The 23,769-nt window shown below is 44.5% G+C and overlaps 2 protein-coding genes across 3 annotated transcripts in view; both read right to left on the reverse strand.

Moving 5' to 3' along the window:
- The window catches only part of EPG5 (ectopic P-granules autophagy protein 5 homolog), an 87,564-nt gene extending 73,162 nt beyond the window's left edge, over nucleotides 1-14,402 (reverse strand). The window contains exons 1-3 of the mRNA XM_045021658.1: nucleotides 14,303-14,402; nucleotides 2,467-3,408; nucleotides 127-370 (exon numbers count right to left, since the gene is read on the reverse strand). Of these exons, the coding sequence (XP_044877593.1) occupies nucleotides 127-370; nucleotides 2,467-3,408; nucleotides 14,303-14,365 (1,249 nt within the window). The 5' untranslated portion in view covers nucleotides 14,366-14,402. The remainder of the gene's footprint in view (nucleotides 1-126; nucleotides 371-2,466; nucleotides 3,409-14,302) is intronic.
- Nucleotides 14,403-20,106: 5,704 nt separating this feature from the next.
- Nucleotides 20,107-23,769, reverse strand: part of PSTPIP2 (proline-serine-threonine phosphatase interacting protein 2) — a 53,592-nt gene continuing 49,929 nt past the window's right edge. For both annotated transcript variants that reach the window (XM_045020194.1, XM_045020193.1), the window contains 4 exons: nucleotides 23,576-23,660; nucleotides 22,626-22,660; nucleotides 21,908-21,965; nucleotides 20,107-21,420 (listed from right to left, as the gene is read on the reverse strand). In XM_045020194.1, the coding sequence (XP_044876129.1) occupies nucleotides 21,916-21,965; nucleotides 22,626-22,660; nucleotides 23,576-23,660 (170 nt within the window). In that variant the 3' untranslated portion in view covers nucleotides 20,107-21,420; nucleotides 21,908-21,915. The remainder of the gene's footprint in view (nucleotides 21,421-21,907; nucleotides 21,966-22,625; nucleotides 22,661-23,575; nucleotides 23,661-23,769) is intronic.

The raw sequence follows: 23,769 nt of genomic DNA on the forward strand, positions 1-23,769 counted from the left end.
TTAGTTTTTGGTGTTGAAAGAGAGTTCCTAATGAATACCCACACATAGAACTCCAGATTGAAAGTTCAAGTGTAGTATTCTGCATGCTAGGGACACCAGAGGCAGAAACTCAGATCGGGGACACACCTTGCTCTTGTTGTTGAACAGCCACAGATCTCAGCAGGGATGAGCTATTAAGCAACCCATAGATATAAGACTCCACCTGCAAGCGGGACAACATTGAAGTGTACGAGTGCAGCACCAACGTCTGATGCACGTGCTCCGTTTTGGCTTCAAACAACCTCTTTAGTTCCCCCAACACACTTTCATTCATCTCTACTGTCTGGTAGCGATGGTATTCAGACACTTGGCACTGATCTGCACAGATACCCTGCAAAGAGAACAATTATTTTATACACCTTTTTAAAGTGTGTTAAAAAAATCTGCACTTACATAGAGCTTCTTAGCCACAGATTTCAAAGCTCTTTGCAAAGGCAGGTCAGCAATGTTCTGCTCAGATAATAGATGGGGAAACAGAGGCTAAGACATTTTTGAAAGCAGATTCTGATTTTAGATGTCCAACTTGATTTTCAGAGGCACTGAGCACTGGAGCTGATGACTGCCCAGCACCTCTGAAAACGTCAGGCCTTGCAAACCCCTCAAGTACTCAAAATCAGAAACCACTTGTGAAAAATTGGGTTTAAGTGACTTGCCCAAGACCACGCAGTGAGTCAGTGGCAGAAGTGAGAATAAAATCAGGTGTCTCAACTCCCACCCTCACACCCAATCCAGTAGAGCACACCTGCCTCACAGCCTTGGTCCCATCTACTCTTAAAATGTATATATAAAAACATACAAAGAATTTCCAGGCAGACCCTGATCTTATTTTAAAGTCACAATATGTACACAAGAGGAGTATTTTTCTAGACTCCAGCCCACCTAACATCAATTTGTCGCAATATATTTTAAAAGTATCCAGACTTGCTAAGCAGTGAAACGACTTTCCTCAAACTGCAAATCAAATCATTGAGTGGAGTCTTTCCCCACCTCATCCAATGTTCTTTAATACAATGAAGCCATCGTTCCATTCTGCCCATGTCATTGCTTCATACAGCCACGCAACTAAGCTTCAAAACACACATACAGAAAGTTTGGTTTGAAACTTGTTCGCACCACATGCAGGACTTTACACTAGGAAATCAGTTATATTAATGTAAAAGTCTGTGGATAGAGTGTAGATGCAGTGTATTGCACATAAAAATGGATAAATACAAAATTTAAGTGATAAAATTCAATCATAATTAAATGTTATACTGTTCATTTACACCATATTCCTCTGAAAAAAGAGTAATATATCTACAACGGGGCCCTCAAGTCTCATCCAGCATAGGAAAAAATGGACAAGGAATTCACCAGCCGTGCAGCTCAACTCATGGGAGCAATGGAGGAAGTTCTCGAATAGGCATTCTTACTATCTAAACTTGCTCTGGGAAGAATCAGACAGTGAGTGGTAAGAACATCTACACTGACGACCACTTCCACTACTGCTGAATATCTCCAATTTTTCCTAGTTGAAGACAGGGCACTATAAGATCAAATCCTGCAAATCAGCACACAGCTGGAACATCAAGCTGCGTGATGGGGTTCTCCCGGAGACAACTGCAGTGTTACAAAGGCCATGTCTACAGAGCACGGCAGTGTGGACTACAGGGGTGTGAACTGCAGAGTGCACCAAAGTGTTGCACTGTAACTGCCCCACACTGAAGCTGCTGGTTGCAAACAGGACGACGTTAATAGAAGTCGGTACCTTCTTTACAACAGGGTAGCTGAGTGCAACACTTTGTTGCACTCTGCAGTTCACAGCATAGACAAGCCCAAGGATACTTCAGGGCTGCAGTGGTAGCCACAACAACAGGAATCTCTGTGCTACATAAAGGAAGCAACAACCAGTGCAAGTGGATCTATCTCCTCAGTCCCCTTGCTCCAAATAACCAGGCTGCTGCGCTGTGTCCTCAAATCCTTTCAGAACCATTGTACCAAGACTACTGGACATGGGGTCATCCACACCCAGGAAGGAGGATGGACAGGACTGGCACCGTCACGAAGTATTTCACTAACAGCAGACGGTCATTCTAAGCTGAATTCCAGTTTTCATAGTGCAAAGCATTGGAACTCTCATTCCAATTCACTACATACAGGAATTTTAGTATATCGAGCTCACTGCAAGGGAGACTGCACTCCACTATATTAGCTACAAGTTTAAAATCAAGGATTCAATGGAATAAGTGTTTCTATGTAATGAACTTGACTTAAGCAGTGACAGGTTTATTTTCCTTTGAACAGAAAAATAAAAAAAAATGACAGCATCCAAGGCAAATAAACCTCTGTGTACAAGCCAGCTTAAATACAGCAAACATCCACATTCAGCAGACCACATGACTGGGATCGTAGACTAGCCATGATCAAAAGCAACTTCAGTTACACCACCTTGACAGACTGCTGTTCCTCCTTAAAAGTCCACAACCTGTCCTTGGCACTTTGGCAATCTGATGTCATGGCCTGTAGCTCCGCCTCAGCCAGCAAGAGCTGCTTCCTACAGCGCCAATAGTTCAGGAGCAATTCATGAAACTCATGTCTATCCTGATGAGCAATGTGCTCAAACTCCTCCATGTAGGAATCAACATTCTCCAGCCACGAACACGGCTCAAAGATTTTCAGCTGCTCTTTGGTAAATGGCACTAGTTCTGGCTCAGAGGGAATCTCTGGATACAGCCTCTCGTTACGTAACAGTGGTTTTACCGCGAGTGTGGTTAGTCTCTCTTGGGACAATTCAGCTGATAAATCGGGATACAACGTTTTCAACCCAGAGGGTTGAGCACGCTCTTCGGCTTCATTAGAGAGCTGTGACAGCACAGATTGTGCCTCCAAAGAAAGAGCAGGATTTGTAGCCTCTTGTACCTTCTCAGTTCCTTTGTCCCGTACAATTCCCATTAGTGACTGAGTGCAAGCAGCACTGCATTTAAAGGTACTTTCTGCTATGCCAGAGTTTTCTGATTGATTAGCAAGTGCTTCCATAAGGCTCTGGGGTTTCTCCAATTTATTTCTACCATCTTCTTCAGACCTCTCCCGGCATTTCTCATGCAAGAGACTAGCTCTGAATTCTTCTCCTTGTGTTAGAGGTTCTAGGGTAGCTGATCGGGATCCTTCATCTGCTAAGGTTAAAGAAGTCAAGGGGATATCATACATATCATTCACATTTTTTCCATCCTCTACTTCATCACTGAGCTGAATCTCTGCAAACACTTCAGGATGTTCCACCTGCACCTCGCTAGCTCGGGAAGTCACCTCTTGATCTCTAGCTTTGTTGGGGAGGAAGACCTTGTCCAAGTCCTGCTTCTGGGGCTCGTCACTGCATTTTTTCTTTTTTTCCTAGAAACAAAAGAACAGACAGCGCATCAGGAATCTGACATTCATAAATGAGTAACAAAAGAAAGTCAGCATTTGTCTTGCACTACAATGTACCTAAAGCTTACATCACCAGCCTAATTTCCGTAGTTATGAAGGTAAGAAAAATGCATATTTCAACTCGCATGTTGATGTGGAATAAGTATACTTGGTGAGCCAGCTGCAGTCACTAGGCCCCTTGTTTCATTTAATCCATGAATGCTAAGGGATTCTGCTAAACAGAGCACATTTTAAATACATCAGATGTCTACTGGCCATGTGGACTTGCCAATGGCACCAAACACTGCACATGATCCATGGTTACGCAGACTGTGTTCCTCTATTCATTTCCTCTTTTTTCAATTCCCCTATTTCTTACTCAACATCTTGTTTGGGAACCAAGTATGTGAGTTAATACACAGCATGAGAGAAACTGTGCAAGCTGTAACTTTCAGTCTCCACCATGCCTGACATACTCTTGGTCTTCGACTTCCCCACCTTCTCCCACCCCTTAGTCTCAAAAGATAGCAGACAGTGCCTTGTCAATTTCACTCCCCTGCTTTCATGTCTTGGAATGATGCTCACCGTGTTGTTAATGAAAAACTGTCATCATTCTGCGGCACGGACTGTCTCTGCGCTATATGCTGTACAAATGAATAAAGCAATGGGGCCCTGTTCTTTGACTGAAAAACCTCTAGGCTCTACCACAATATAAATACATTGAATGTGTTTTTAATTTCATGGAAACATAAGAACATAAGAAAGGCCGTACCGGGTCAGACCAAAGGTCCATCTAGCCCAGTATCTGTCTACCGACAGTGGCCAATGCCAGGTGCCCCAGAGGGAGTGAACCTAACAGGCAATGATCAAGTGATCTCTCTCCTGCCATCCATCTCCATCCTCTGACGAACAGAGGCTAGGGACACCATTCTTACCCATCCTGGCTAATAGCCATTTATGGACTTAGCCACCATGAATTTATCCAGTCCCCTTTTAAACATTGCTATAGTCCTAGCCTTCACTACCTCCTCAGGTAAGGAGTTCCACAAGTTGACTGTGCGCTGCGTGAAGAAGAACTTCCTTTTATTTGTTTTAAACCTGCTGCCTATTAATTTCATTTGGTGATCCCTAGTTCTTGTATTATGGGAATAAGTAAATAACTTTTCCTTATCCACTTTCTCAACATCACTCATGATTTTATATACCTCTATCATATCCCCCCTTAGTCTTCTCTTTTCCAAGCTGAAGAGTCCTAGCCTCTTTAATCTTTCCTCATATGGGACCCTCTCTAAACCCCTAATCATTTTAGTTGCTCTTTTCTGAACCTTTTCTAGTGCTAGAATATCTTTTTTGAGGTGAGGAGACCACATCTGTACACAGTATTCGAGATGTGGGCGTACCATGGATTTATATAAGGGCAATAATATATTCTCAGTCTTATTTTCTATGCCCTTTTTAATGATTCCTAACATCCTGTTTGCTTTTTTGACCGCCTCTGCACACTGCGTGGACATCTTCAGAGAACTATCCATAATGACTCCAAGATCTTTTTCCTGACTCGTTGTAGCTAAATTAGCCCCCATCATGTTGTATGTATAGTTGGGGTTATTTTTTCCAACGTGCATTATTTTACATTTATACACATTAAATTTCATTTGCCATTTTGTTGCCCAATCACTTAGTTTTGTGAGATCTTTTTGAAGTTCTTCACAATCTGCTTTGGTCTTAACTATCTTGAGCAGTTTAGTATCATCTGCAAACTTTGCCACCTCACTGTTTACCCCTTTCTCCAGATCATTTATGAATAAATTGAATAGGATTGGTCCGAGGACTGACCCTTGGGGATCACCACTAGTTACCCCTCTCCATTCTGAGAATTTACCATTAATTCCTACCCTTTGTTCCCTGTCCTTTAACCAGTTCTCAATCCATGAAAGGACCTTCCCTTTTATCCCATGACAGCTTAATTTACATAAGAGCCTTTGGTGAGGGATCTTGTCAAAGGCTTTCTGGAAATCTAAGTACACTATGTCCACCGGATCCCCCTTGTCCACATGTTTGTTGACCCCTTCAAAGAATTCTAATAGATTAGTAAGACACGATTTCCCTTTACAGAAATCATGTTGACTATTGCTCAACAGTTTATGTTTTTCTATGTGTCTGACAATTTTATTCTTTACTATTGTTTCAACTAATTTGCCCGGTACCGACGTTAGACTTACCGGTCTGTAATTGCCGGGATCACCCGTAGAGCCCTTTTTAAATATTGCCGTTACATTAGCTAACTTCCAGTCATTGGGTACCGAAGCCGATTTAAAGGACAGGTTACAAACCTTAGTTAATAGTTCCGCAACTTCACATTTGAGTTCTTTCAGAACTCTTGGGTGAATGCCATCTGGTCCCGGTGACTTGTTAATGTTGAGTTTATCAATTAATTCCAAAACCTCCTCTAGTGACACTTCAATCTGTGACAGTTCCTCAGATTTATCACCTACAAAAGCCAGCTCAGGTTTGGGAATCTCCCTAACATCCTCAGCCGTGAAGACCGAAGCAAAGAATCCATTTAGTTTCTCCGCAATGACTTTATCGTCTTTAAGCGCTCCTTTTGTATTTTGATCATCAAGGGGCCCCACTGGTTGTTTAGCAAACTTCCTGCTTCTGATGTACTTAAAAAACATTTTGTTATTACCTTTAGAGTTTTGGCTAGCTGTTCTTCAAACTCCTCTTTGGCTTTTCTTATTACACTCTTGCACTTAAGTTGGCGGTGTTTGTGCTCCTTTCTATTTGCCTCACTAGGATTTGACTTCCACTTTTTAAAGGAAGTCTTTTTATCTCTCACTGCTTCTTTTACATGGTTGTTAAGCCATGGTGGCTCTTTTTTAGTTCTTTTACTGTGTTTCTTAATTTGCGGTATACATTGAAGTTGGGCCTCTATTATGGTGTCTTTAAAAAGGGCCCATGCAACTTGCAGGGATTTCACTTTAGTCACTGTACCTTTTAACTTTTGTCTAACTAACCCCCTCATTTTTGTATAGTTCCCCCTTTTGAAATTAAATGCCACAGTGTTGGGCAGTTGAGGTGTTCTTCCCACCACAGGGATGTTGAATGCTATTGTATTATGGTCACTATTTCCAAGCGGTCCTGCTATAGTTACCTCTTGGACCAGCTCCTGCGCTCCACTCAGGATTAAATCTAGAGTTGCCTCTCCCCTTGTGGGTTCCCGTACCAGCTGCTCCAGGAAGCAGTCATTTAAAGTATCGAGAAATTTTATCTCTGCATTTCGTCCTGAAGTGAAATGTTCCCAGTCAATATGGGGATAATTGAAATCCCCCACTATTATTGGGTTCTTAATTTTGATAGCCTCTCTAATCTCCCTTAGCATTTCATCATCACTATCACTGTCCTGGTCAGGTGGTCAATAATAGATCCCTAATGTTATATTTTTACTAGAGTATGAAATTTCTATCCATAGAGACTCTATAGTCTTCAATTCTGTAAGAGCTTATTTTCACAAAACCTACATTTTCAGCTGATATTGCTCTTGCAATGTCCAATTAATTAAAGACTGACCCTGCGATGCAATCCATAAATTAGAAATTAGCAGTTTCACTAGGAATTCTGTCACTTGGAGAAGTAGAAAAGCTGAATAAAATGAGAGGTGTGAATTTTAAATTGATTATTCCCTATTTAATTAACATTAGCTATTACTGAATAGGGATGGTTATGCTTGTGAGGAGACAAACAGCTAGCCCAGTCTGAAGTATATTTTTATGACTTTCTCATCAAAAGCACAAACGTGGAATAATCACATGATATGACAATATAACCAAGATATGATACAAGCACTCCTGTGCAAATGGCTAAAATCCAGAGTTCTGCCCTCATTTAGTCTACTGAACTGAGAAAATACCGGAAAAGTTAGCTTATACTGCTCTAAGTTCCCTATATTATGCAACAGATTGCCAAAATCATCATGTGACAAAAGTCAGAGAGAGCCCTCAGTCCCTGCTCAACGCTGGAAAAAGGCTAAGTAACAAAAGTAAAGTTCTGAACACTTACTGACAGTGTCACACATTTCCTAGCAGAGCAGCTGACTGTGCGGTTCTGCCTTATAAAGCAGCTAACAGACAACAATGGATATCAACGCCCCAGCTAACCTGACATTTGTTTTCACCCTCTCACTGAACACCTTTTAATTGCAGTTTCTTTATAAAATGGCAATTTATTTGGTTTGCTTTTGGATCCCACATCTCCCACTCTCCTGTTCTTCTTTCGCATGGCTTGGGTAGGTAGCAACAACTACAAATTTATATCTAAGCACGTTGCCGCCGCAATGAGCTGGTGAATGTCCTTCACGACCCCGGCGAAAGAACGAAGGGGACATTCAGATATGATGTGCTCTGTCGTTCGTGCCTGGTGACCACAGTCGCAGATGGTGTTTGCCTCATTTTCCATTTAAAAAGGGATACTCTACTTTATACTCTCCTGTTCGCTTCTTTCTATAGGATCGTTAGTCTGGACTTTACAGGAAAGTAAGGCAATACATTTCCCATGCTCCTTGATGCTTAAAAATCCAAAGATACTATCTTGCAGTTCTTATTCAGGTGAAACCAACCCTTCTCTTACGTTAGCACTTTATACTGCTGCTCACCACCACCACATCTGAGCACCTTCCCCATAAAATTGACCGTGAAGTCTGCGGCAGATTACACAAAGTCTGACATTTCTTCCTTTTCAGGGTAAAAATTCTACAAATTCAACAGAAACTTCATCTGAGTAAGGACTGCAGGATCAGGCTCTAAATTCAAATAAGAACATAACACCTGTTTCTCTTTTTATGCTTTGAGTGTAAACTTATCAAGCAGGAACCATCTTTTCACTGTGTCTGTAAAATGCCTCCTAGCACAGTGCAGACAGGCCTCTAGGCACTACTGCACTAAACAACAGATTACAGCCGTGGAGACAGCCATAACACAAAGCAGGAGGGTTTGGATACTTCCATGAATAGCAGAGTGAGTTGGTTAGTATTCTTCTTTTTGGATATTTGCGGGCTATTATTATTTAATAGCTGGATTTATTGGTTTATATTCAGTATTAGGCTGGCAACTGTTAATGTACTTACTACATGCAATATTTTTTATTCTCGCCTCAAAATGAGGTGTTTGACTGGTGTGGAAGATCATGGAGATTGCCTCAAGCATTTGGGGCAGTATGGAAGAACGCTCAAAGGAAAGAGTTGAAGGAAGATACAAAGGGAGCAACTACAAAAGGTTTGAGGGGAGCAAACAAGGAATATGTGTAGGAAGGGAGAAGAGCAGAGATGTAAGAAAGAGCAGAGACAGCCTGAACTTAATGCAGATGACAACAAGAAACCAGAGGAGGGATTTAAAGGAGGGAGTGATGTAATCAGAGTGGCAGGACAGGAAGATGATTTTCACAGCACAAAATGGTTTGGAAAGGAAGAAATTGAAATGCAGAAATGCCAAAGACTAAGAGTATGCAGTAATTGAGGTCGGACATGACAAAAGTACTCAGTGCTCAGAAATTAAAGCATAGGTTTTAGACCAGGGGTAGGCAACCTATGGCATGGGTGCCGAAGGCAGCACACAAACTGATTTTCAGTGGCACTCACACTGCCCGGGTCCTGGCTGCCGGTCCGAGGGCTCTGAGTTTTAATTTAGTTTTAAATAAAGCTTCTTCAACATTTTAAAAACTTTATTTACTTTACATACAACAATAGTTTAGTTATATATTATAGACTTATAGAAAGAGACCTTCTAAAAACGTTTAAATGTATTACTGGCATGCAAAACCTTAAATTAGAGTGAATAAATGAAGACTCGGCACACCACTCCTGAAAGGTTGCTGACCCGTTTTAGACACAAAGGAAAATCCAATAAGATCTGGCCAGAGCCTGGGTGTGGAAGGGGGCAGAGGAGTCTAAAAGTGACTGCATGTTGCTTGAGTGATGGGACAGAGTGCAGTTAAATGTGACAGATGGTTGAGGGGCCAAAATGAGTTCACTTTCGAGTTGTGAGGGGACTACAGGAAGTCCTTCCACTCCACCGGTGATTTCCTGCCCCACAAGCTGAATTCCCACTGAACATGTTCCCAAAAAGACACTTTTCCTATATAAAAGACTTTTATATATATTTTTTATATATTTTATATATATATTTATATATTTTATATATTTTATATATATATTTTATATATAGTGACAGAACTGAACCTGGCATCTGAAATACATTTGGTTGTGCCTATTGGGTAATTTACGTTAAAAAAAAGGGGGGGGGGGATTATTTACTTTATGTCAAACAGAATTAATTCCAATAGCAAGTTACGTATGGGTTGGGTTTTGTGTATTTGAAAACTAAATAGTCAATATTAAAATACATGAAGTCTAATTCTGTATGGAATAGTTACACACTTATGGGTCATTTACTTCTAGGACATCCATTAGTGTAGTAAGTCGGGAAAGTAATTCAAAATACTTTGCTGATGGACTGTTTTTTCTAAATGGACAACCAATCCTAAATTCTCAATTACTTGAAGGACAATCTTCACTCACTGATATATTTTCCTTTCCTCCACCAACTCTCTGTATAACTTTTTTCATGAGTAATGTACCCGAATACTTGGATGCTAATTATCTAAACTCTAGTCTTAAATTTATTCACCTAAATATGGGTTATTGCTGATTATGCCCTAGCTGTGTCTTATGACTCTAAAAACAAACTTTGTATTTGTGGATAACCTAAGCACTATAACCAGATGAACAAACACTCTTTTCTCAACCTGTATATTATATAATTTTAACATTAGCTTTAATAAAAAATTTAAAACTGTTCTGAGTCATACACAGTAATTAAAATTTACACAGGTGCCAGTGGTAAACTGCTCTTCAGCTCTCGCAGCTTCAGTAGCTTTGCCACCTTATTGAGTTTTGTTTCTTGTTAGCGATGTCATAAGTACTAATCTTTGTTTACTGGATCTTTTGCAAAAAGGTGACACTTGACGCTTCCTCTGAAAACCTCAGATTCAGTTTTCTGCCTTCTAGGTCTTGGTTACACAACTGAGCAAGTTCAGCAAAGGATGGATGCCTCATCTCCTGCTCCCAAGAACATCATGTTGTCAGATGCACTATCCCAGAGAATCACATATGGTTCAGTGGGTTACGAATGGAAAAGCAGGTTCTGATGTGGTTGGGCACCAGCTTGTACCCTGAAATTACACTGGATGTAAACAGAGCCAGTTTTTCTGCTAAGGATGAAGGTTGATGTGTTCTGGCAAACTTAAGTTCCCATGTTGCCCCCACCTTTAACCTCAGATGTACTGCATCACAAGAGTTTAGTCAGGAAATGATCAGCAGAGATCACTAGCTATAGTCTCATCAAGGAAAGCAGCCTGTAATTTTCTGGCAAACTAGAGGTGAACAAAATATTTCCTGTCATTGTTACTTCCTAGGTAGGGTGTCCAAAATTAGTAGTGAGTTCAGAAACACCCCAAGACTCAATACCTCCTTGATGAATTGACAGGAGATGCCTTTGATGAAGGGGGAGGGCAGTGTGTTGTTCAAAGGATTTCCCCATTCCAGCCAACATTACTTCTGTCTTGATAGGGTTCAGGCAGAACCACAGCTGCTTTTCATCCACGTGCTAACCTTATAGAGGTTGTCAAGGCTGAATCCCTACTCTGTCACTCCGAGTGCAGAAGTGGGGGCCCGCAAGGATTTTAAAAATTAATACTTGCCACTCCAGGCTTGTATTACAAAGCAAGCAGAGAACAGACCAAGAGGGATTTTACAGCTGGCTGGGTGAGCGTCCATCAAAGGGAGCTACTCTCCCGCCCCCAATGTATCACAGAGGTACTGATACATCTGTGATGGTTTGAAAAGTATCCAGGAAACAGGAGACAGAACTGTGAAATATCAGCAAGTTTCTGGCAAAGCAGCCCAGGGTCTTTCAACCTCTCCAGAGTGATGAGTAGTAGTTGTTCATCGTAACTCCTATAAGTCCTATTTGAAAGGATAAACAGGAATCATTATAACATTTGTCTGCTCACTACAGTTAGATCTTGGGTGCAGGTGAGCAGCCCCAGGGTGGATAAAAATCAATGATTTAAAAAAAAAATCAGATTTTTTTGATAAAATGCTTTTTGAGGAAAAAAACTATTTAAAGATAGTTTTAATTAAGATACATTATAGCTCAAAGATATCTCATCATGGAATAGGACTTATAAATTCTAATTCTATAGTATGAGACAATATATTCATGTAATGTTTAAGAAAAGTTTTGTAAATAAGTAAATGGATTAGGGACCCAATATTATGTGGTTCCAGGGGCGTCTGTATAGATTATTTAGGTTAATCTTTCTATCTGCCCAATGCAGATGGTATCTTAGCACTGATGGTATCAGTGCTAAGTCTAGAAGATACCATCAGAGATGCTTAGTTTTGCAGTTCTCAAACTGTGGATTCATGTCTCCAGAGAGAACATGCTTGTTAACAGCAAAAATGTTTTTAAATAAATAAATAAATAATATACAGAGGTGAGAAATAACAGACCTCAGCCTTATTGTCCCTCTGCAAATTTGTGTACACTGAGTCAATTTCTTACCTCTCTCTAAAAGTGCAAAGTTTCAAAAAGTTAAATGAATAGTAGATTGTTGGGAGAGGAATATATCTGGACAAGAAGTCTGGAGATAAATGTGAGAAGGGAGGGACAGGCAGTAGAAACAAAAGTGAAACTGTTTGAGCAGCATATTCCAGAAGTCTTAAGGTCTTTCTAAGTGTAGCCTTCATTGATTTGAGATCTACCACACCATTCTCTCACTAGAAGAAAAAAACTTATAGCGGAAGCAGGCGGCAAAAGAGACCCAGTTTGGGTCTCATCTATCTCAGAGTTGTAAAGAATATGTATTAAGGTTATAACAATAATTTTTTTAATCGCAATTAACTTTGAGTTAACTGCGATTAATCGACAGCCCTAGTTTTAATGTGTTGATATACACAAGTAGTTACAATGCTTCACTCCAGAGCTGACTGATGTAATTCCAGTATGTTTAACAGTTTGCAAGGCAAAAATAAAATATCCCTTTCCTTTAATTCAATCCCGTTAATCAAAGCCTCATTATAATTCAATCGAAACACCAGCAACCCATTAATTAATATTAGAAGCTGAAATTGCTTTCAGCTGGAAATACAGGATAGTTCTTTCAGTGATTAAAGCAGGCTGCTATTTAAATCACTAAGGAAAGAGGCTCAAACACTGAATGAGAGCCAAGATCCTATGGCAAAGCCATGTGACAAGTGATGCCCATAGTCAAGTGGTGTTGTTTATAATTACAGTAACTCCTTATTTAAAGTCATCCAGGTTAATGTTGTTTCGTTGTTACATTGCTGATCAATTAGAGAACATGCTCGTTTAAAGTTGTTGAAGCCTTTCTGGCACACCTCTGACCAAATTGCCTTGTTAGGTTGATGCTTTTTACGTAAGTCTGTGATTGGGAATACAATGTCACTGAACCACTCCACAAACCTCCTACAATAATTTGCCAAGCCTATGAAGGATTGGACTTGCCTTTTAGTTTGTGGTACGGGCTGCCTACTTTGTCCACTGCTTGCAGAAAGAGCAGCCCACTGGAGCCAGCTCGTGGGGGCTTGGAAGGGTCGACCGGCAGCCCCACATCAAATCCCCTAAATTCCCTGTGCAGCAGCCGCCCAGCAGGCTATCAAATTTCTGGGCAGTTCAGCTCCCCCCTCCCCATCCGTCTGTCGGTCCCCCCCCCCCCCACCATGAGCTGCGTGGAGCGGGAGGAGTGCCAGTTCATCATTTAGCACAGGGGTGGCCAGCCTGAGAAGGAGCCAGAATTTACTAATGTACATTGCCAAAGAGCCACAGTAATATGTCAGCAAACCACCCCCCTTCCCATCAGCTCCAGCACCCACCACCCACTGGCAGCCCCGCTGATCAGCACCTCCCCCTCCCTCCTACACCACCCAACCAGCTGTTTCATGGCATGCAGGAGGCTCTGGAGGAGGAGGACACGGCAGACTCAGAGAAGAGGTGGAGTGGGGACAGGGCCTGTGGCAGAGCCAGGGGTTAAGCAGTAAACACCCCCCAGCTTGGCACCTGTAGCTCCAGCCCCCGAGTCGGTGCCTCTACAAGGAGACACATGTTAACTTCATGAAGAGCCACAGGTTGGCCACCCGATTTAGCAGTAAGGCATTCCCTGGGAAATATCCCAGCCTCTGACTTCACCACCTCAACCAAGCTCTACAATCATCATTGCTGTGTACAGCATTAAATTGTTTGTTCAAAACTTAGTGTGTGTGTGCGCGTGCATTATAGTCTTTGGTCTGACAAAAAAAAATCCCCTGGAACCTAACCCCTCCCTCCCCCCATTTACAGGCTTATGGGGAAATTGGATTCGCTTAACATCGTTTCGGCAAACGTCGTATTTCTCAGGAACACTACAACGTTAAGCGAGGAGTTGCTGTATTGAGGGTGAAGCCTGTCACAGGCTATGGGAACCGCGACATGCCCCGGAAACCAACATCAGCAGCGCCACCCAGTCACAGGGAGGGGAGCGGGGCTGAGCCCACCTCTGACTAGAACAAAACAGCGCCAAGGGAGGCAGCGCCCCACCCCCACCCCGAGCGCGCAGCCCAGGACACCGCGCAGCGAGCGGGCGGGCGGGCTCGGGGGGAGCGGGGCCGGAGCAGAGGGCGGCTCCGGGGGGCCCAGTCAGCTCCCGCAGGGGCACGGCCGCGCTGTGCTCCCCTCCCCCGCCAGGCCCGGCCCCGCCCCTGGGGGACCAGCTCTGGGAGCAGCCCCCGCCCCGCCCCCCCGGCCCGGGGGCCAGGCGCGGCCCGTACCTTGGCCTTGCCCCTGCCGGGCTTGGGGCGCTCCCTGCGCGGGGGTCTCGCGGCCTCCGCCATCCCCGGCGCCTCCCTCGCTCCTGCAGCTCACACCGGAAGCCCAGGGCAGGGGCGGAGTCACATGACCGGCCTCTCCACCCCAGCCAATCGGCGCCGCGGTGGCTATGGAATGCGAGGAGGGACATGCTCGTTCCCCGGGAGGGAACGCGGCTCGGCCGCGGCGCCCCCTAGTGCTGCACAAGGCAGCGGCAGGGCGCGAAGACCCGCTGCCAGGGCCCACCTCTGCTCCGCCCCCTTAGGCCCCCAGTGCCACTGCTGTCCCCCACCTGCCAGAGCCCGCTGCCCAGCATGAAACCCCCCACCCCATCCTCTCTGGGGTCCAGCCCCACCCATCTCAGCCACCCCCCACCACCGATACCCGCCCTGCCTACACCTGCCCGTGCCGTCCCCACCACTGCTGCTGCTATGGCCACCCAGTGCTACCCCATTCCCAGCCCCTGCTCTGGCGCTCCCCACCGTGACATCCGCCCCATCACTTTTACCCACCGCCTCACCTGTCAGTGTCATCCCCGTCAGCACCTCAGCCACCCCAGGGCCCTTCACTGATACCCACCGGCCACCGCACACCCCGCCAACCCCTGCCATCTCCATCACCAATAGCCTGGTCACGCCCCCGTCAACACCTGCCAGCAGCGATGCCAGGCACATGACCCCTAACACTATCCCAGGCACTTGCACACACCCACAACCTTGCCCCTCCAAGAACCCCCTGCCCTGCAACAGCACACACCACCAACCTAACAGGTTACACTAAACCAAAGGAGTTTTGATCACTTTGATAAGTGATGAACAATTGCACACAAACATGTATCATGGCCATTTTATTAACTATTCAGAAAACAATAGTTCTTAATTAACATGACAAACAAATCATTACAAGTATACAAAAACAATCCAATAAAATACCAAAGCAGCCCATTCAGCACCCATTTGTTATCATTTATAGCACTGCGCCTCTTACTCAGCTCAGACAAATCTCATCACACAGATAATTTAACAGTCAAAACTCATTTGTTTTCTATTAACAAAAAACAGTTCTGTACAAGTATTTTGTAAGGATCTCTCTGCAAACAAGCAGTTCTGCTGTGTTTTTCAAGCAATGAGACAGTAAGTCGTGATGTTACTGGATAGCACATTTCCCCCCTTCCCCAACCCCAGCATTCCAGCAGCGTTGGATCTAGCCACACTGACCTACCACATGGTGTTCAGGCACAGATTAAACTGTGTATGCATGGTTGTAAAAATCTGCAGCAAGGCTATGGACTCGAGGCCTTAAAATCCTAGCGCACCATGCAATGGGTATAATTCAAAGACCTTGGATGGAGTCTTTGAGGGATGTGGTGTGTTTGTGTCTTTTGTCATTGCACCAAAATCCTGGTTAGGAAGCCCATTAAAGATAGGCAAACATAAGCAAAAATAACTTCCACTAATTTACTTCAAGCTTTTTTTTCCCCTCTCCTTTACTGCAGTGGTGAGTGACATCTTTGTGACACATTAACTGATGTCCTATTCTGTTCCACAACAGCTTAGCTACCCTAAAATTCTTATTGCCACTAACTAATGTTCTGAGTCACACTACAGATCACTTACCTGCCCTGCAGGGGTCAGTTGTATTGGTTATAATATTGGCAAGTCTACTGGTGTCAATAGCAGTTCACACAATGAGAAGCAAAGATGCAATCACAATCTGCAGCGCAGATAAGAGTTTTGCCCTTAATTTCCAAATTAGCTCACATTTTCTTTTCATTCAGCTAACAGCTTTAACACAGAACGCAGCAATCTCTGTGCTTCAAGTGCACAGAAAAATACAGCAGGATATTCACTGGAGGTTTAATTTGTATAAAAGTTACTGTTTCCTAAAGCAGCTAGCAAATGTCATGCTTTGGAAACAATCATCCAATGAGAATTTTTTCTGGTGACTCCCATCTTTTCATATGCTGTGTATTTAAACCTCCCTACAGTATTTTCCACTTCATGCATCAGATGAAGTGGGTTCTAGTCCACAATAGCGTATGCCCAAATAAATGTTAGTCTCTAAGGTGCCACAAGGATTCCTCGTTGTTTTTTCTGATGATGTATCACTTGTAACTCTGCAGCCTACTGCAGCTGCAGGGATGGGGGGTGTTGGCTGATGGAGTTCTGCGGCCCCAGATTGAAAGCTCCCTTCTACCACTTGCTTGTGAAGTTTCACTTTAGCCCAGTTGCACTAAACTCTTAATAAATTCAAATATATTCCAAATTTACCTCCACACTCTTACATATGATTGCTCTAATCACAATAATAAAAAGCTTTTACAATAGCCACTGACCACGCTTGTCATTTTTATCATTAACATTTTATGGTTTGAAACCATCTGCCTTTCCAGACTCCTTTAGAAACTGAAAACGTCAGGCTAGAAATGAAAGTATTTCCACATGTCTACCACCATCCTAATTCACCTCCTGAAAAACTGAACTCAATATTGCGTAGCTAGCGGTTTCACACCTTCCTCTTTTATCTAGAGAGTATTGACCTATTGATTCTGAAGTGATTTTAGACACTCTCTAGGACAACTCAGAGAAGAACCTTGATTTTTGGTGGCAGCTTGCTTTCTTTCTCTTTAAGATTGGCTGGGCAGAATACTCAGACTTTTTGCTTTTGCTTTCAGGACTGGCTTCTTTAAATCAGAGAGCAAATACAGTGAAGCGATCCACATTTCAAATGTGCATGACATTGCCCTGTGATTAACTACACTCTGAACTAAAAAGATCCCTTTCGAAAAGCACTTATTTATTGGAGTCCTGCTGTCAACTAAATAATCGCTCTCTCTACTCCCAGGACTGAGATAGGAGCATCACTCTTGGGCAATTAATATGGGGCTGCATTTTAGCCCCTCCCTTTTTCAAGTGATGCACGTGGGTTTCGCTGCATGACTTCCATTGAAGTTATTGTGAGTTATGTGCCTAAAACACAGTGCACCACTTTGAAAGTTGTTGAGCAGCAGTTTTTGTAGGCAAGAAACAAACTAAGACCATCTACCGCCCTGTGTCAGCCTGGAAATCCCAGCAGAGAAAAGGAGCTTCTTGTACAATATGCTTCTGAGTACTAGTTCTTATACTATGGCCCTGACCTTACTATTCAGCCATCCAAGTAATCTCTAATGAAAGGCCCTAGCTGTAGATCTGGGGTCAATTCTCTTTCTACAGCTTTCAGATGGAAGTAACATTTGGACACCACTCACAAAGGCTCTGTACCAATTCTCTCTCACGCTGAGACTATCTGGCCTAGTGGAGAGAATGCAGGACTGGGACTCAGGAGACCTAGATTCTAGTCCTGTCTGTACCACTGACCTGCTAGGTGACTGATCAAGTTGTTATGCCTCAGTTTGCCCACCTGGCAAATGGGAATAATTATACTGATCTCCTTTGTTAAGCACTTTGAGAAGAAATGATGAAAAAGCACTATATAAGTGCTAGGTGGTATCACTGAACCATCTATTCTGGTGTGCATTTGTAACAATACAATGATAAATAGCGATGTATTTTCTCATCTGCACTTTACCTGTTTGTTCTTTTAATGCTCTGTGGTCTGGATTTGCAAATGAAATCTAGGCTTGATCAGCTTCTGACATCTTTTAAACATGGGGTTCTCATCTTGGGAGTTGCAACTACTAGAACAGCAATAGGGACTGTCACAAACAAATGTTGGGATCACGACCACCCCATCCTTCCCATGTTGCTAAATGGGTAGGGGATTTCAGCTAGATGGGAAGGGGGCCTGGGATGGAACCGAGTGAGAACCACTGTTTAAATTCAATGGAGTGTTACATCATCATTTTCAACCACATTAGAGTCAGGGCTTCACTTGCATTTATAGGAACCCGTGGGATCACTTTCTCACTCCCACTCCCCTCCAAAGTGAGGCGAGAGAAAAATAGAGTCGGCCCAATGGGCCATCATATATGGAGATCCAGTCACTGAAGTTCCCTACATCCGTAGGTGTCTTGCACTGGAATCGACACAGTATATGTGCTCGTGGCTATGCATTCCAGAACAGGAGGAAAGCAGAAGTCCACACCCCAGCAAGCTCAAGGTGAGCACTGAGGTGCATTGGCAGAATGGTTTTGGAGACCCAGGACTGGAATAGCATAGAGGGTTGTGCTGCACTGGCAAGTTTGCATCAAAGGCCCAGCAGAAGAGGAACACTTACATGCTACAATGACCAGCGCTCAGTTAACATTTCAGATCGATTGGGTTGGGAAGCATCGACAGAACTCTTTGGGGGGCGAGATTTGAAAGAGTAGTGGGCTGTAGTGTAGGACCGAGATCCAAAGGGAGGACTGGGACTGGCAGAGCAGAGAGAGGTTAGATCAGGAAAAAGGTGCGGTAGCAGAGGTCTGTAATCTTCAATGCCTCCTTCCTGCACATTGTACTGGTGGCTATAACCAGTCTGTCCAGGCCTTTACATGCAGGACGGAGGAGCAAATTCACCTCCCAAATTGAAGTCTATTTTAGAGCATATATAATTACATGTTCAGTATGCAAGATTCAAATCTGAAATATATATATATATATATATATACAGAGAGAGAGAGAGAGAGATTCAAAATAATCTACAATATAAAATTATATCGGGATATTTAAAGGTCTTTTTTTTAATAAGACAACGTATTCCTCTAACTGTGCATTTCGTACAGATCATTAAAATGTAGCAGGGCAGAATTCAAACCTCACTTATCACATTGGGGTCTTTCCCACACAAGGAAACAAAGCGACATTCCCTAGGTTTGTACAAAATCACACAGAGCTCAGACACAATTTGATGCAGACTCATCCCTGTTGCTCTACAGCAAGAAATGAAAACCTGTATATGCTCGCACCAAGAGCTACACACAGATGGGCAGACTTCATCAGTGTCTCTGCACCTGACAGGTAACCAGGGCTGGCTCCAAGGTTTTTGCTGCCTCAAGCAGAAAAAAAAAAAAAAAAAAAAAAGTCGCAATCGCGATCTGCAGCTCTACTGCCACCGCTTCAGTGGCAATTCGGCGGCTGGTCCTTCGCTCCAAGAGGGAGTGAGGGACCCGCCACTGCATTGCCACCGAAGACTCGGACGTGCCGCCCCTCACCATTGGCCACCCCAAGCAGTTGCTTGCTGGGCTGGTGCCTGGAGCCGGCCCTGCAGGTAACAGCCAATGGAGATGGACATGAAGGCTGGGGAAGTTCTGGTCAGGAAATGAGCTTTGCAGCTAGGCCAACAACAGTAACCAAGTTAGTTTGGGCTTTATTAGAAACGGAAGAGCCAGATCCCACAACATTAATAACAAATGGGAATTCTGCCATTGACTTCAGTGGGAGCAGGATCAGACCTCAAAACATGGGGGGAGGGGGAAAAGATTTGCTAAATGGAGACAGGAAAAGGCAATAAGAAAATATTATTTATTTTCAAGCGTATTGGACAGTGGAACGCAAAAGATAGAAGAAGCAGCTGACGACGTGCCTGAATTGTTGCCTCCAACGGGCAAAACCTCACGAGATTCTGACTCTGGGTCCTGGTCAAAACATGCACCCAAGAGTCCAGCTGCTCACACAGATTAGCCTGTTTGGAGTTTGCGGAATCTGTCGAGAGCAGGATAAGTGGCGGGCAGGGCCGGCTCCAGGCACCAGCCAAGCAAGCTCGTGCATGGGGCGGCAGATTCTAAGGGGCGGCATTCCCTCAAATCCTTTTTTTCCTTTTTCCTTTTTTGTTTGCCGCTCCAGCTGCCCTGTAGGGGGCGGCGGCACGGAGGAGGGGAGTGCCCTGCTGGGAGCGGGCTGCGCCCTCCCTCTGCCCCAGCTGGTGCCAGGTCTGTAGCAAGCCTGGCAGGGCAGCCCGCGTCCTTCCCACCCCACCGACCGGAGCGGTGCGGAGCCCTCCCAGCAGGCGGCGCGGCAGAAGGCCTGCCCCCCCCCTCTCTCTCCCCTCCCTCTGTCTCCTTCCCCGGGGCATGTCTGCAGTGCCAGGAGTCCCCCTGAACTCGCGCTCCGGCCGCCCCGCAGGTTTTTTTCTTTTCTTTTTTTTTTGTTTGCGCTTGGGGCAGCAAAAAAGCCAGAGCCGGCCCTGGTGGCGGGTAGCTGAACAGCGGCAAGCTGCCTTCACATGTAGCTGTCCGGAGGGCCAGCTCATGTCCTCCAGTTATTCTCACCAGCCTGGACTTGCAAGGATGGTTTTGTATTGTACTGCTGTGCCACAGTAGAACCAGGGAAGGGTGGTAGGTAACTACTGAAGGGCCATAACTTGTTCACCTTCCTCTCATCAGAACCCATATTGAAGTCAACGGACCATTCATGTAATCCAAACAGGCTCCTGAGGCGTGATAGACAGAGACAGGATATGAATCAGCTTCTTCCAACATCACTGCGTAGCCTGGAGCAAATGCACAGTACAGCCATATAAATACCTCTCGAGTTCTAACTCTCAGTGTTGCCATGAGTAAGCAGTCTAATGAGCACTCCCACAATTAGGGCTAGGCTATGATCTTAGTCAGCCTGGTGAAAATCCAGCGTACCAGACCAAAACCTTACTTTGACCTGTGTGCTATGCCCAAAGCACTGCACATGATTCCCATTAGCAGCACTACGATGGCACATGTGAATTCTCAGTCGTCATGGTGAGAAGAGATTCCTTGTTTTAAAATCCTTTAGAGTCTTCCACACAGATGTTGAGATTTGCACATCACAAAGAACTGTCACCAACACCAGAACACAAGCCTCTCTTATTGATAGGGGAGATTCCATTGGTTCAGCTAACATTATTCAGAGATTCAATGTCCTCCTTCCTGACCTCGAAAATAGGACATCAGCCCGTGTAGTTTGTCGCCGTGAAGGAAGAGGGGCCTTGTTGGACCTCATGTGGATCCTCAAAACATACAAAATAGTTACCCTAGAGTTTCAAAATATTTTTTAAAAGAAGAAACAGTTCCATGCTGTGTCACTGTGCCCGATGCTGGAATTGCAACTGAATACACCGTCTCTGATGGGTGGCTCAGACGACTAATTTTTGCACTCAGTGCCACTACTGGGCAAGCAGCTTTGAGACCCTGGAGAAGAGGATGGAATTGTAAGAGCCAATATTTCAGTGAAAGAAATGTAGACAGAATGAAATGTACTGATGAGAGGAAAAGCAGCCAGCTAGATCATCCAGTCCCCCTCCCAACCTATGCAGGATTGTTCCACTACAGCGCTGGGTAGTGCTTTTTTAGCATGGCTTTTAAAATACCAAAGAATGGGACCTCCAATTCTTTCCATGGGAGACTGTGCAGCATGTCAGCCTGCACAAGTGTGACGTGCACTAACTGAGCTGTGTGGACCCTGCTGACACACATTAAAAGCTCCCTAGCGAGCAATGACATAGTACTGTTTGAAACCGGACTAGGTTAACACGCACTAGGGACCTCTGAGTGCACACTAGCAGGGTCTCCACGGGGCAGTTAGTGCGCAACATGCTGGCGAGGACTAGACCCTACACCTCCCTGGTGTGACTAACGCAGGCCCCAAGTAAGTCCTTTTCAGAATGAAAATACTTACAGCTCATGCTAGTGATGTATTAAACTGTAACCATCAACCGTCGCGTAATCAGGGTCACCTGCAATATAGAGATCACAATAGTAACACTTAGCTGCTACATGGTACTTTTCATCCATAAAGCTCAGAGCACTTGACAAAAGAGGTTGCTCGCATTATCCCATTTTTACAGATGGGGAAACAGAAGCAGACGGAGAGAAAGCGCTTCATCTGGGTAACCCAATAGGCAGTGGCAGAGCCAAGAACAGAAGCCAGGTCTTCTGAGTCCCAGTCCAGGGCCCTATCTACTAGGCCACACTGCTAATAATAAAATCAATGCTTCCCAAGGAGAGAAGAGCCCAAGCTGGAGCCTTCAGGTCCAGATCTTGCCTTTCTCAAAGTTCAGGACTGTCCATATCCAGGACTTTGGTTGGACCCTCTTGCTGGGTGAACTTCTGGCCCCATTGAAATCAGTGGCAAAGCTCCAACTGACTTCAATGGAGCCATGATGTCACCCTCTATTTCTAACAGAAGCTTACAGGTGCCCAGAACCACATTTTTAGAGATATCCATGGTTAGAATGATATGGGGAATATGAGAATCAGGCAAGCTCGCCAATATTTACATGGCAGTGGAATTACACACAGAACCTGCAACACCTGCAAAATTGAAATACAAAAGAGGATTGCACAAAAAAATGCTTTAAAATGTGTGATTTCTAGAATGACTGGGTGTAACTCACCTGGCCCACTCGCAGGAATTGGTAACGGCCCCCTCCTGCACAGAAAACAAACAAGACAACACTTGTCTCCTTGCTGCAAAATGATCTGATTCTTTCATATTATTCAATTCTTGCGCAGCCCCACATGGCATTTCTGGTAGATTGTGAGTGCCGAGAACTTTGGTTGGTTTGAGGTTTGCAATGTCCCAATTTCAAAGTGTGCCGTATTATTAATCTCCTGCAATGTCATTAGCAACGGACAAGACGCAAGAACCAGGCAGCCCCTGTCCCACCAGAATGTAGTTTTTGTGGTGGGGTGGGGAAGAAAAGTGGTGTTAGCCACAGCCCTTCACAGGGTGAACCGTGGGGCTTCATGCACACATGTGCCATCATTTAGTTCAGTATTCCAACCCCAGCCATCAGGGAGTCATTATTGTGACTGACTCCTATTGCAAAGCAGCCATGGACTTCAGTGATGACAAAGGTGCTCTCAGTTCCTTTTCTCTCCCCACAGCAGACCCGTCCACTCCCCTCTTTGGTCAGCAGGTTCCCTTGCTCTCCCAGTGCAGCTGATCTAGGTTCTCTCCTTTGCTCACATGGGCATGTGTTCTTCGATGATCCCGCCCACCCCAGACAGACGTGGGGAGAAGGGAGCCATGCAAGGAATGCAGGAAGGTTTCCAGCAGCAGGGGTGGGCTAGGGAGCAAAGGAGGTGGCAAACCAGTGCCCAAGATCTCAGAGGGTTTCCTGGTACAGAGGGGGACTCAATCCAGGCAAAATTCCCAACCTGCCCTGCCCTCCCCGCTGACCACGTACCCCAACCCCCAACTTCTGTGGGACCCTGAAAGAGCCTAAGATCCAAACAGTTCTGAAAGACTTAAAGAAGCAACACCCAGTTTTAACCTATAGGTTCCCAATAGCCAGGCCATTACTTTTATTATTTGGTTTGTGTTGGGTTTGTTTAGTCTTACCTCCCTTTCCCAGGTGCTGGGGCCTGATTTCTTGTTGTAGTTGCATTTCTTTGTGTGTTATAGTAATTTTCATAGACCACAGGAGCTGGAGGGGTGGAAATACAAGTCAGCTGTAAAAAACTGCTTTTTGTGAGCCGTTGGCATGCAGTGTACAGCATCACATCTGCACAATGGGAGATGCAAATTCCTTCTTC

The sequence above is a fragment of the Mauremys mutica genome, chromosome 6, assembly GCF_020497125.1.
Source record: "Mauremys mutica isolate MM-2020 ecotype Southern chromosome 6, ASM2049712v1, whole genome shotgun sequence".
Classification (NCBI taxonomy): domain Eukaryota; kingdom Metazoa; phylum Chordata; order Testudines; family Geoemydidae; genus Mauremys; species Mauremys mutica.